This window comes from Lynx canadensis, chromosome D2 (assembly GCF_007474595.2).
Source record: "Lynx canadensis isolate LIC74 chromosome D2, mLynCan4.pri.v2, whole genome shotgun sequence".
Classification (NCBI taxonomy): Eukaryota; Metazoa; Chordata; class Mammalia; order Carnivora; family Felidae; genus Lynx; species Lynx canadensis.
In genome coordinates, this window is record NC_044313.2 from 53,467,428 (window position 1) to 53,480,637 (window position 13,210).

The 13,210-nt window shown below is 34.5% G+C and overlaps 1 protein-coding gene across 8 annotated transcripts in view; it reads left to right on the forward strand.

The window, feature by feature from the left end:
- Positions 1-13,210, forward strand: part of PPP3CB (protein phosphatase 3 catalytic subunit beta) — a 58,583-nt gene that overhangs the window by 43,639 nt on the left and 1,734 nt on the right. For 2 of the 8 annotated variants that reach the window (XM_030334385.1, XM_032595292.1), the window contains exons 11-13: positions 6,000-6,081; positions 7,054-7,151; positions 11,815-11,844. In XM_030334385.1, the coding sequence (XP_030190245.1) occupies positions 6,000-6,081; positions 7,054-7,151; positions 11,815-11,844 (210 nt within the window). Of the gene's footprint in view, positions 1-3,895; positions 3,923-5,996; positions 6,082-7,053; positions 7,152-11,814; positions 11,845-13,210 lie in introns of all 8 variants that reach the window. The other 6 variants (XM_030334382.1, XM_030334383.1, XM_030334386.1 and 3 more) reach the window with 6 other exon arrangements.

A 13,210-nucleotide genomic window follows, 5' to 3' on the forward strand; every position in this document is an offset into this window, starting at 1 on the left:
CAGTTAATCTCATATTGTTTGGCATTTGGGTTGCTTTCAGTTATCCTTATTATGAATAGCATGCAATAAATATGCTTATACAGTATATATTTTTTTTTCTTGGAGTGAATTTCTTGAAGAGAATTACAGAATTAAATATGTGTTTTAGCTTCATTATTTTAGCAATGAACTGCCAGATTACTTTGCAGAAGAATTGGAGCAATATGAAGTGCTTTTTGCCATGGTTTTCTCCACAGGCCCACCTCATTGGTTTTTGTCATTTTTATTTATTTTGCTTGGTAGCTACCTAGTAGTGAATTATAGTTGGTTTAATTTATTTATGTTTCTTTGATTTTCTAATGATTGTTAATTAAAAAAACTGCCTACTTTTTCAACTGTATAAACTGTATATTTTAATTGATCACTTATTAAAGTACAACCTGAGTAAAAACTTTTTAGAAATTTCTCTGCTTACGAACAGGTTTAATTCTTACACACTGTTGTAAGCCCATTTGTTAAAAGTACAAAGTAACTGTATACGAGTGTCTGCTATTGCCATCTGTTGGTGGCAAACAGAGATGTGCTTTTACTCTGGTTTGTAGTTTCATTAATTGAAATAAATTATTTATATCCATTTTTTTAGTTTGGATAATAAACTTTAATGAGTAATATTTTTTCTTATTTTAATTCTCCTTTTGATGTTTGTGTAGAAGTTTTTAGCTCTAACATACTTTCTTGTATCTGTCTTTTCCATAAAATTTTAAGTAGTTTTTTCTTCCTTTTTTTTTTTTTTTAATGTTTATTTATTTTTGAGAGAGAGCATGTGATTGAGAGAGGGACAGAAAAGGGGAACAGAGGATCTGAAGTAGGCTTTGCGCTGACAGCAGAGAGCCTAATGTGGGCCTCATACTCATGAATTGTCAGATCATGCCCTGAGCTAAAGTCGGATGGTTAACAGACTGAGCCACCCAGGCGCCCCCTAAATAGTTTTAATTAAATATTTTTTCTCCATGTTCTGTCACCTTAACCCTTTTCTCTTGTTAGACTAGGTCTGGGTTTAGATTCTAGTTTCTCATAATGACTGTATGACCTCAGGCAAATTACTTAGCCTTTCTAAGTCTCAGTTATTTTATCTTTAAAATGAAAGTAATAGTACCTACTTCATAATCTTACAGGTATTGATATAATGACTGCAATAATTTTTGGTTCGTAGCTCACTAGTTTTTTCAGGTAAAGTTTTCTATTATTTGTTAAATTCTGTGAAATATCTAGTAGTAGTTTTAATTAGTATATCATTAAATCTGTATCTTCATCTAGGAAGTTTTTTTTTTTTAATAATTTAGTTTTCTAAACTAAGATCAAGATCTCTCGCTTTATATAATAGTTCATTTAACTATTTCATTTAATGTATTTAACGTACAGTTATTCCATTTAAAATTATATAATTTTTCTTTTAAAAAATCTGTTATCATCAAGTTAAATTAATATTTTAGCATTTTATATTCTCATACTATTACAACTGGTATCTCTTAATGTGTTTTCTTTGTATAAGGTGTACATTATGTATTTGTGGGTTTATCTTATGTTTGAGAACCTGGATCAGCAATATTATCTCCTGTGGTAATTTTTATTTTGTTTTCCTTACCCTTTAAAAATCTGTTATTTCCATAAGGCACTTATGTTCTACATTTTGCCTTTATTTTTATTTTTAACAAATTTGTATCAATATTATTAATAGTGGTTTTTAAAAATATTTTAAATAGGAGTAGTGATAGGTAATGCTTTAGTCCTCTTCCTATAAAAAAAAGGAAAAAAAATTTCTTTGTTAAGTCTACTACAGTACTTGGCTTAGATATTTATGATTTATATGAAGATAGACACTGAATCATTTTTGGGATTCAACCAGGAATACATACAAAATTTTATTATATTCCTTCTAATGAGATTTTATGTATCTAATCAACATTTTCCTATCAAAGATAAATTATGCTTATTTATCCGCTTGTTATATTATTCTTGCACTTCAGGGATGAGTTAAGTTGGGTCATTAAAGAGGTGGTGTAGTTTAGTGAAAAGGATCGATGGTTTAGGTATCTTGGTGCTACCATTATGCTAGCTGTGTAATCTTGGAGAAGTCACCTCACTTCCCAGGATCTTCTCATCCGTGGATTGAAGGAATAGAAAGGAAATAATTTTAAATTGCTAAGCTGTCATTTATGACAGTGTTTCTGTGGGAAAATACGTTGAGTTCCAGCTTTGAATATAGAAATAGATCTCCCTTCACTGCCAACATAGCAGGTGTAATTACTCATTTCTTCACCCTTCCATACTAAGTATTGGGAGTAGAGACTCCAAGAAAAATTTAAGAGTATGAATCTAGGAGTTTGTATGGAGGACTAAGAATGGTTTGGGGGAGACCCTTGAGGAATGGAGGAAAGGGGAGGACATTAGGATAGGTACTAGGGTGGGATAGGGAAAAGAGCTACTGGAACTAGGTTTATTTCCTTTTCTTAGTCATATTCCTGTATTTCTTCCCCTTAATTCTGTACATTGTTCTCCTTTCCTTTCACCATAATAGCATGTCTTTTGTCCTCTCCTTTCCCTTTTCCTACTCAGCAGTGGAACCATCCTATGAGCTGGGCATGGGGAGAAATCTGACTTAGAAAGAAAACTTGGTGGGGCGGGTGGGGGCGGATTGCTGAGGAAGGTTTAGCTTTGCTGTGGGGAAAGGGAGAGAGCAGGAATGGAGATTTCCCAGTGGCAGGAAAGAAAGAATAGTTTTTGCATATGTAAGCCTGAGATTGGGTAAAGGAATAAGCCTCTTAAGTGATGATCTTTGGTATTCTGTATTGTTTAATGTATATGTGGATTTATTTTTAAAGGCAAAAATTTGCATAAACATATTGCATGTATAAATGCACATTCTTTTTAGAGGTATTATTTAATCATTAAAGAGAATTTCTCAACACTGATGTCTGTGATTTTTAGAATGCATACTATTTCTTTCATATATTTATCTTTTGTCTTGAGTTTGGTAAAGGAAATACGTAACCCACATGTGTTGTAGTTTTACTAAACTAAAACTTTGCATTTCCTGTAATGGAATCATATATCTCTGCATTAGAATGGAAGATATGGAAAGCTCAAATGAAACATCTCTACTGCCTTCTCTTAGAGATATTACTTGCTTGAAACAGTCTGTTGCTATTTCTGCAAAAAGATGTCCCCGCAAGCTCCCAGATTGGATTGGGAACAGAAAGCACATACTATTGATGTTGAGTATGTGCAAAAGTTCTACAATTCAGATTCAAGAAATTGTGTGCTCTTGTTATTATGGAGTGTGGGAGGCTTAGCCTTTTCATTATTGGGAGTGGGTAAGATTTTCCACTGAGGTAGTTTATGAAGTTACCCACATTTCTCTGTGTATACTATAGATTTTGCAGATGTTGGTGTCCTTGAAGAACCACATGAGTTTGTATATCATTTGTGTCATTACCTTTCACTTAACATATTCCCATGGGTGACACATTTCCTTAGGGGTATCAATATAAATGGGCGATTGTTGTTTGCACAGTCTCTTATCAGTCTTATGTGTTTTCACGTGTTTTTTTTTTCTGTCCCTAATTTGTCTACTTTCATCAAATATTATAGTCATTCTGTCCATAATTTCTTCTGAACACATATCTTTTAAGAAATCTTTCCTTTAGAGTTCTAGCCAGTGGCATCCCTCTTTTATTCACTAGATCCTACAATACTACATTTTTCAAATTTTGAATATGAGGGCCTTCATTTTTCTCCCTTTCTTTCTACATTCATTCTTCAGTACCACTGCCAAGTTAAATCTCTATCTTTTTATTTGTCTCAACCACCTTTTCTCCATCATTCACTTCCTTTTTTCTGGACTCTCCATCTGAAGAACGGCTCATATATGGCAATAAAAAAGGTACAGACCAGACAGAGTAACATTGTTTTGAAATATGACTTCATAAGTTATCCTCATATCCATGTAAGTTAGCACATTCATTGAATACTATTGATGCAGAGTCCTCTTGGGCCTTTTGCAAATTTAGTTTAAGTTTTATATGAGTTAGAATTTGATGTTTTTAGAAGTCATATTCCAAGATATCTGTCTTTCTGTGCATGGAAATATTTTTCCCTCTTTTTCATTCCTCTTGTTTTAAAATTTCATTCTTTTGCTTATTTGTAATGTTTTGTACTTTTCCCTGCATGATTAGGGGTGTTTGATTGTCTGTCTTATTCCCCAGAGTAATTTTACTGTGGACATTTACTTTAATATTATGCATGATGTGTTTGTAGACTGATTTTAAATCCTGACTTGTATAGTGTTTTTATATCCCAGTGACTTTTTAAAATTTGAAATCAGTATAGTTTACATATCATTCAGTTTTATATGTATATAAATTAAGGCTGAAAATATGAATGTGCCTCATTGCAGCCATCCTCTCCCATCCTCATACTCCTCTCCCCCAGTCTAGCTGTTTTTAAAATTCTGTCCATTTTAAAACAAAATGTTTGTGTTAATTCATTCAAAGAGATCAGACTTCCCTTATGTCCTTGGACAAGACATTTAATAAATTTAGTTTCTTTGTCTAGAAAATGAGATTAAACTTTGCAATATATCCCTAATGTCTCTTGAAATTCTAATGTTCTAGGATTCTGAGATTTTTAGTAGTATTTTGGCATCTTAAAAACACTGTGTAATACCATGGTACCTACACAGTTTTGTATTTGTAAAAACTGTAGCTTCATTGCTCATAATATTACCCTTTAGAGCATCATAAACATGGTCATGGAGCCTGTTTTCTCTAAAATATGTCTTTTGTTTTCGTCTTTGAAATTAGATTTCTTTTCTGTTTCCTTGTGGTAGGGTCCAGTCATCATCTTAGTTTTTAATTATATGGTATTTGTGGGCTGCTTGAATTTTAAATGAGATGCTCTAGCCCAGAAGACTTATGGTTGTTCAGACCTCTGTGTACCTATGGCCCCTTTTAGTCTAGTCTCTTTAGCCTTTCCTTAACTTTCTCCTCAACCATGGTGCTTCCATATGTGTGTTTTCATCATGTTGAAGCACAGCTCTAAGGAACCACACTCTTGGGTCCAGAGTGATTCTAGTTGCTATATATGAGATAACAGGACTGAGATTGTTGTTCTTTCTGGAGGTCAAGGGAAGGAAGATACAATTTTGAGTTTTTCTTCAGCCAAAGATCAAGTTATTTTGGTATATTCTCTTCTGTACCAGTGATAGGCAGTACAGCCAACCCTTTATAGAGGTAACAGTGATCCTTTAGCCATGTTTTTTAGGGAATCTTTTCTTGTTCACTCTCCTTGTGTCATACTCACCTAGGGATATAAGAGATTGTATATATTTGCATGACTTTGAGGACGTCTAGTCCATGAGGTTAAGATGTGCATTATTGTTGAAATATTAGTATGGACCTTAGTTCAGCGCCATCTGCACAGTAGTTATTGTATACCATTGTTTTTAAACCACTTAGAGCAAGGAACTTACTTTATCATAGTAAGATGGGATATTTCCTGCCTGCATGTCAGAGGCTTTTATAATAGTTAAATAGAAGACTATACAGAGTTATTACCAACTCTTGTCTGTTAGTCTGCATGCCATAGGCTCTCATGAGAATTAAACAAAGACGATAGGATTGTTAGCATTATTTTTGTTCTCTGGTTTGTGATACAGGTTGGGTTCTAGTTTCTTTCCCATTGCTGCTTTACTGATTAGCAGTAGCGTGAGAGTCATAATGTTTGTGGATTACTTTTCATTTGTATCTGTATCAAACCCCAGTCTTAGACCAGTGCTGAGCTAAACAGTGAAGGAGTAAGAAGCTTTTTGGCATGAGTTCATTAAGTCTCCTTCATGTGAGCTGGTGGGCAGAGGGTTTGGTGTTGGTTAAGATGAGCCTGGTATAGGGTAGTGATAGAATGGTGCAAGTGTGGATGCCCTAAACTTGAGTCCTTTTTTCTATTTATTCCATTGAAAGTAGGTTCAGCTGCAGCCCGGAAAGAAATCATAAGAAACAAAATTCGAGCAATTGGCAAGATGGCAAGGGTCTTCTCTGTTCTCAGGTAATGATACATTTTCCTGATTATTTGTTTTACAGAAATTCCTTTTATTGTACTTTGCTGTAAGCAGTGTCCTGTTTGACACCTAAAAGCAACATAGTAGCATTCTTCCTATAAAGAAGTTAGTTGTACATTTACATAGTGAAGAAGGGAACACAAGTCCTTTTGAAACTAGGGGTTTGGCCCTTGTGATTATTTTTGCTCACTTTTGGTATGTGTTGCCCTTCTGTGATGAAAGTACTGGTTCTACACCTTAAAAATTAGAGCAGGATAAGAAGGAGGGGGTACTTTTTATTTAAAAAAAATTTTTTTTAATGTTTATTTATTTTGAGAGAGAGAGAGAGAGAGAGAGAGAGAGACAGCGCAAGTGGAGGAGGGGCAGAGAGAGAGACAGAGGCACAGAATCTGAAGCAGGCTCCAGGCTCTGATAAGTCAGCACAGAGCTTGACGCGGGGCTCGAACCCACGAGCAGCGAGATCATGACCTGAACTGAAGTTGGACGCTTAATCAACTGAGCCACCCAGGTGCCCCAGGAGGGGGTATTCCTGATGAACTTGCTCATCCATACAGGAAGTCCCCTTTGCTGGAGCCACAAGCTGTTTTCCTAGGGTTAATTCAGGTTTAAGGGTACACATAATGGGTCAGTCCTTAAAAATTTGTTTGCAAAACTGGTTATATCTGACATTTGAACTTTACAGCATATGAAATACCATATTTTCTCAATTGCTTGATTCTCATTGATGATTAATCTCATTATATATTTAATAAGGCTTTTCAGGAAAAACAATATATGTGTCAGTTGTAAGGCATACATTTAAAATATAGAAAAATGTCTTATCTTGGAATTGAGGAAAATATGGTAACAACAATGAATGTCATAAATTACATACATGGCCTACCTCTGGGCCCCATCTCATCTTTTGAACTAAGTACTTGTTGGAAGTCTCTGATGTTTGTTATATCTCTTTGCAATAGGGAGGAGAGTGAAAGCGTGCTGACACTCAAGGGCCTGACTCCCACAGGGATGTTGCCTAGTGGAGTGTTGGCTGGAGGACGACAGACCCTGCAAAGTGGTAATGATGTTATGCAACTTGCTGTGCCTCAGATGGACTGGGGCACACCTCACTCTTTTGCTAACAATTCACATAATGCATGCAGGGAATTCCTTCTGCTTTTTAGTTCCTGTCTCAGCAGCTGACACAGGCAGAATACTATATGATAGGTAGTGTCTGGTTAATAACCTGACCAAGGCAGAACATTGATAGAATGGGTATTCCTTTCAATTGAAAATAATGGTCAGTCTCTCAGCTTTTAATGAAATGATATGGGAGCAGCTCATATCATAATGGTTAAAATCTTTATTTTTGTTTGTCTAATGCACTCTTTTCTTTTAAGAGCCCCAGTTTCTGAATGTGAATCAAGGATATCCATATTACTAAAATGGAAATGTAATTCCAAGTTTCTTATTTTTTATTTTTTTAATTTATGTAATTGTATTAGACTATGCTTATATTTTCAGATACTTAATTTTAGAATTAACAGTCTGCTTGGGCCCCGGAACATTACTTATGCACTTCACTTGCCAAAAGATTTGTGCAAGGTTTTGTACCCTGGTGAATAATGCCAAAGTTTGTTTTCTGTGGTGTTTGTCAAATGTTCTATGTATAATTGACTGTCTGTAACATGCTGTTTTCTTCCTCTGCAGATGTAGCTGCTTTCCTAAATCTGTCTGTCTTTCTTTAGGTTAGCTGTATGTCTGTAAAAGTATGTTAAATTAAATTACTCTATCAGACGCTTGTCTGTCTTTTGATGTAGAAGCAACTCTGTAGCACCTTGTTTTGAGGTTTGCTGCATTTGTTGCTGTACTTTGTGCATTCTGAACATGAATGTAACATTAGATATTAAGTCATTGTTATAAGGGGTTGAATTTAAATCCTGTAAGTCAAAATTGAAAGGGTGTTATTAAGTGTGCCTTTATTTTGCATGAAAATAAAAAGAATTATACGTAAAGCATTCCTGTAATCTGGCTCATTGAATATTTTATATTTAAAAAAAACTTACTTTTTTTGGCGTAAATATTTGTGTAAATACTGGGTTAACTTTTTGAAAGCCCGTTACATATTAAATAGAAGAGAGTGATGTGAATGTTTTAGCGTATACACAATAACTCAAAGTCTAGATTTCTTTCCCTTGTGGTTGGAAGGCAAAAAATGTGATATGGAAAGTCTTAATTTATGTTTTATTGTAGCCACTTTTGACAGCCCTCCAAGGGACATTGCTCTATTCAAACAGGCAGCAACAGATCTGATGTTTTCCTTAGTCATGGATAACTTTCTTTCTGGTGTCGTAATTAGTGAGTTGTTTTAAACAAACAAACTAAATAAAATAATTCACATTTTTGAATAAATTTAAATTAGATTGACTTTTCACAGTTTCATTTCACTCAGTCTCATAATAAGTGCCAAATAAATAATTTTTCCTGTAGACAAATAATTCCTACTTGTAGCCTATTACATGTTCTATTTTATATGTTATTGTGTTGTCTGCTACCACCACTGGTATATGTGAGAAGTACAGCTAGGTTTTAAAATTATAGTTTCAAATTTACATTCTGCATGAGGTTTCCTTTTTTATTAAAAGAAAAACTGCTTTGATTTTCTTTATATTCCTTACTCCACTCTTACTATATTGTAGACATTAGCAACATGAGCTAAAAAGAATTTCACTAAAACTAAGATCTTAAACATTCAATAAAACTAGGAAAAGTGTTAATAGAAGAGGATAAACTTTAATGGCTTGAAAAATGGTATACCTTTTCTCCTTTTTGCTCATAAAAGGAAAACTGAAAGGCTTCATACTTTAATAAATCTACACTACAGTCATCTCTCCATTATCCTTGGATATATTATTACTTTTGCATTGTATCTATAGCAAACCTTTCTTTCCTATTTCACAATTAGTACTTGCTTTGTTGGCAGCTCAGCATTTCTATGCATTTTTAATTTGCATGCAGCCTGAAGCTCAGTCTTCCAACTTTGAACTCACCCCCGTTGCAGGGAAGGTTTGAAAGACAGCTTTACCGAAGGGACTGTATTCCCAGTGGAGAGTGAGTTACAAGACAATGCTGAGTTTAAGGGGTCTAATTTGGGCAACTAGATAGCTCCCCAGCTGTACCATGATGGCTCTTGATAGTGTGGGGTGATTTCCCTACTATAATAATATTAACCCATTTTTAAGTACATAATAAAACTCATACAGAAGCTGCATCTGTGTGATTTAAAATTTTTTCCTGATATTTTAGTAGACATGTTCCCTGATATGAATAACTGAAAGTTAAGTATTGCAAAAAAAAAGTTTTAAAATTCTAATACCTCAGTCCTGTTGTCAGGGAATAAGTCCTATTGCCTTCTCAGTAACTTTATGATATTTGAGTGTTTTTACAAACTACACAACTCTTTTGGAGTAGGAATTGGTATATTTTATGTCTGTTTTCTTCAGGGAAATTTGATTGGGAGCTAGCCCTATAATGCTGTCTTCACCACGACCTATATGGGAAAATATGTGACCATCTCTATTTTAGTAATGCCAAAGTCCTCTTAATTATTTATCCTGTGTAGTATTGAGGAACACAGTTTGTGACAGCACTATACTCAAACCTACTAAGGTCATGTCAAGAGGCCTTATAAAACTGAAAACAAATAGAGGAAAAATTGTGCCTTTCAGATAGAATTTTGCAATTATCAGATCTCTTTCTTTCCAGCTTAATTATTAAGCTTCAAGTGGCTTTTTTTCAGTTCTAAACATTCAAGCAGTTTTGAGTGTGATATATGTTGTTTATCTTGAAAAGGATTAGGAGCATTTAGGAGTTTCTGGAAAGAGCAGAAAATATAATTTGACTTAGAACATGCTTTTATATATAAAATTAAAGCCTATAGAATGATTTCAGAAGTATGTTGTTACATTTCATAATTTGAAAAATTTATTAATCGACTTTTGGACTACTGATACGCTCAATTAGATACTAATTCTTACAGTGGTACCAGGTTTTATTTTTAATTTGTTACCATATATAACACATATTCTGATAGGCATTTTATTTTTTTCTCATTCAATGCCTAAATTATAAAGAAAATAGTCCATATTTTGAAGAATAGAAGTTACAGGGCTGATCAAATAGAGGTGGGTCATTTATCCCAGTTTTCTGTCTGGGAAAATTCCAAGAGTATACTCCAAATGTACAGAGCTAGATTTTTTAAGTGGTTATTTGTATAGTTGGTATACAATAAGTTTGTCTGCTTGGATTTGTAATGTAGTTTAACAGTTAAGGAAAATTAAAATTTTTTTTAATTCAGTGTGCAACCTACTTCTTTTGGGTCCCCCCCAGTTCACTTTACTATCTTGTTAAGATCAACAAACTTTCCTCATTTAGTCTACTTTAATTCCTTAGATTCATCAGTTTTCTTTCACATTAATAACTGCTTTGGACAAAGTTTAGTATTTCTAAATCAAATTGGCCTTGTTGTAGAAGAAGCAAAATAGAAAGGATGGGGTATTAAGGGTATTATTGTTATAAATATTCTGAGTGTGTGCACTTTGAGTGAAGTGGAGAATTTGCAATGTTGTCAGTCAGTATTGTCCTCTGCAGTCTTTGATCCTGGTCCTAAATGTGAATGTTCTATACACTTTGAACCCAGAGATGAGCCAAAAGAATGTTTGACTACAAAATGTGTGACCAAATAATATTGAAATTCTCTAAATGGACTAGAGACCAGCTATACTAAGAATGCATTTCTCATTTATATGACCTATGTGTATGTCCATATCATACAGGACTTACTGCCTGAAAGACCTCAGTTCTATCTTGAGTCATCTCTAGTTGGTAGATGGGCTTGAAAAGATGTTTGTTGGCCTTTCCATCTTCATTTGCAAATGCATGCTGTTAGTACCAGAGGCAAATTTGAGTTCATGACAAACTGAACATAAGCTCTTTTTTTTTTTTTTTTTGTAAAGGCTGTAGACGTTAGTATCTGTGGATGTTTGGGACACTAATCAATGTTAGAATAGAAAGGAAGTTCCTAGTAGATAAGAGGGGTCCTTTTAGGTTACCCACAAACAACAGAGCTACAGAACTATTCTACCAAGAGCAATTTACCAAGTTTACTTCCCTTAAGTTTCATTGTATCCATACTGACTTTTGCAATGCCTTATGAATTAGAAGCAACAGGAAAAGCATTACTGACCCCTTCTAGTTTATATCTCATGGAATAACAGATAATGAGTATTATTTCAGTTAGGTGAAAAAAAGGAATCTTCTCTTTGCTCTTCTGCTACAATTCTACCATCATAATTTCACCTTAGAGAATTTCCTTGTGATTGTGATGGATGTGATATAATAAACATGTTGAAAAATTCTAAGGCTATCAAAATACTGAATTCATGATAGGTAATTAATACTGGAGTGCATCTGCATGGGTGCTGAGGTGTCTGTGTTTATTAGGTCTATGTGTTCTGTGCTCTGAGCGATGTTGTCATAGTGCTGTGTGTAAACTGTGCTGTGTCAGGAATTGGGGGATTGGATGGGCTCTCTAATGTGGATACTATTTATGTTAAATTGTAAATGATGATGTAGTATGGGATACTGTGATATTTTAAGTGATCATTGCCTTTTCTGCTGTACAATATGACCCTTCTCATCTCTCTCATTCATTTTGCATGCCTCTGCTCACTTCTGTACAGCCACAGTTGAGGCTATTGAGGCTGAAAAAGGTACGATCAGAGTCCTTGCGCTGGGCAGAGATCTGTGGTGTGTGGGTGGGCATCAGAGAATGTCCTGTGGGTGTGTTTTACTCCTAGTTTGCACAGCCCAAGGTGAATCAGACTCACTGACTCATTGAGTTTGATAGTCACATTCCTCTTTTTTTTTTTCTTTTGTTTTTGTTTTTGTTTTTTAAATCACAAGGACCAATTTCCACAGTGACAATCTGGTTTTTCCCTTTTCTAGTATATTGTGCAACCAGCATTGACTTGTTCCTGAATTCTTTAGAGTGCAGCATGTTATGCTATAATATTGTAGCATTTGAGGTTGCAAAGAAAGCTCTGTTCCACATTTTGCATGATTCTGTGCTATTCAGATCATTTTTTTCCTAAGTGAAACCCCCTCTAGGTATAGGTTTGAGTTAGTTTTTACTGATTTTCAGTAATTTACCTGAGACTGCAGGAGCTGTCACTATGATTTTTATTTATTTATTTATTTATTTATTTATTTATTTATTTATGTATTTATGTATTTATTTATTTTTTGCTGTTTGGCCTAGTGTTTGCTGATAATATTATACTCATGTACATCATATGTTGGCTTGATTTTACACATTATTTAATGCTTTACTGCCCAACCATTTATTTGGTTCACTTGCACAGACTCAGAATCCCAAAGATTGCACATGTTAAAACAACCAGATTATAACCAGTGGTATGGAAATCTTTTGTATGCACATTTTAATAGTGGAAAATGCATCATTCCAGATGAAGTAAATGAGAAATTACAACAATTGGAGGAGGATTGCTATTTATTTTGATTTGGGTTTCCAAAGAACATGCAGTGAATGGCTATTGAATTAAGGAAAACATTTCCTAAAATCTGAAACTATGAATACTTTTTGCTATCAGCCAAACACAGACCTAACTCCTGGAGGCATTTCCCACCTTTTTCATTTCATTCTGGTGGTGATGGGGTGATGATACCTTGACCTCCAAGATAGTTCTGATCTGCTAAATTTTAACTTAACTTTACTTACCTCTTTCTCCTCCCAAGCTCTTGGTACAGATTTGTATGTCAAGGATAACCTTGTTTAGCCTCCTCACTTGCCCCTACTCTTGTTGCTGCCTTACTGTGATAGTCACTGGTGATTTTAGGGTCTGAGGTAGGAGATAATTGGTATAATAGAAGTCAGACTGAGACCCTGAGACCATTGCCTGTTTGTTAATTTTGGGGTCAGAGAAGAGTTATTTTTGTGCGTTCTTTTATAAAGGCTATGCTAACACTATGAAGCGATCATGTTTATATTTAGGTTTAAACATTTCACATTTTAAGGGGAAGTCTGGAATGGGGATAAGGTTCAGTTAAAGTAAGATT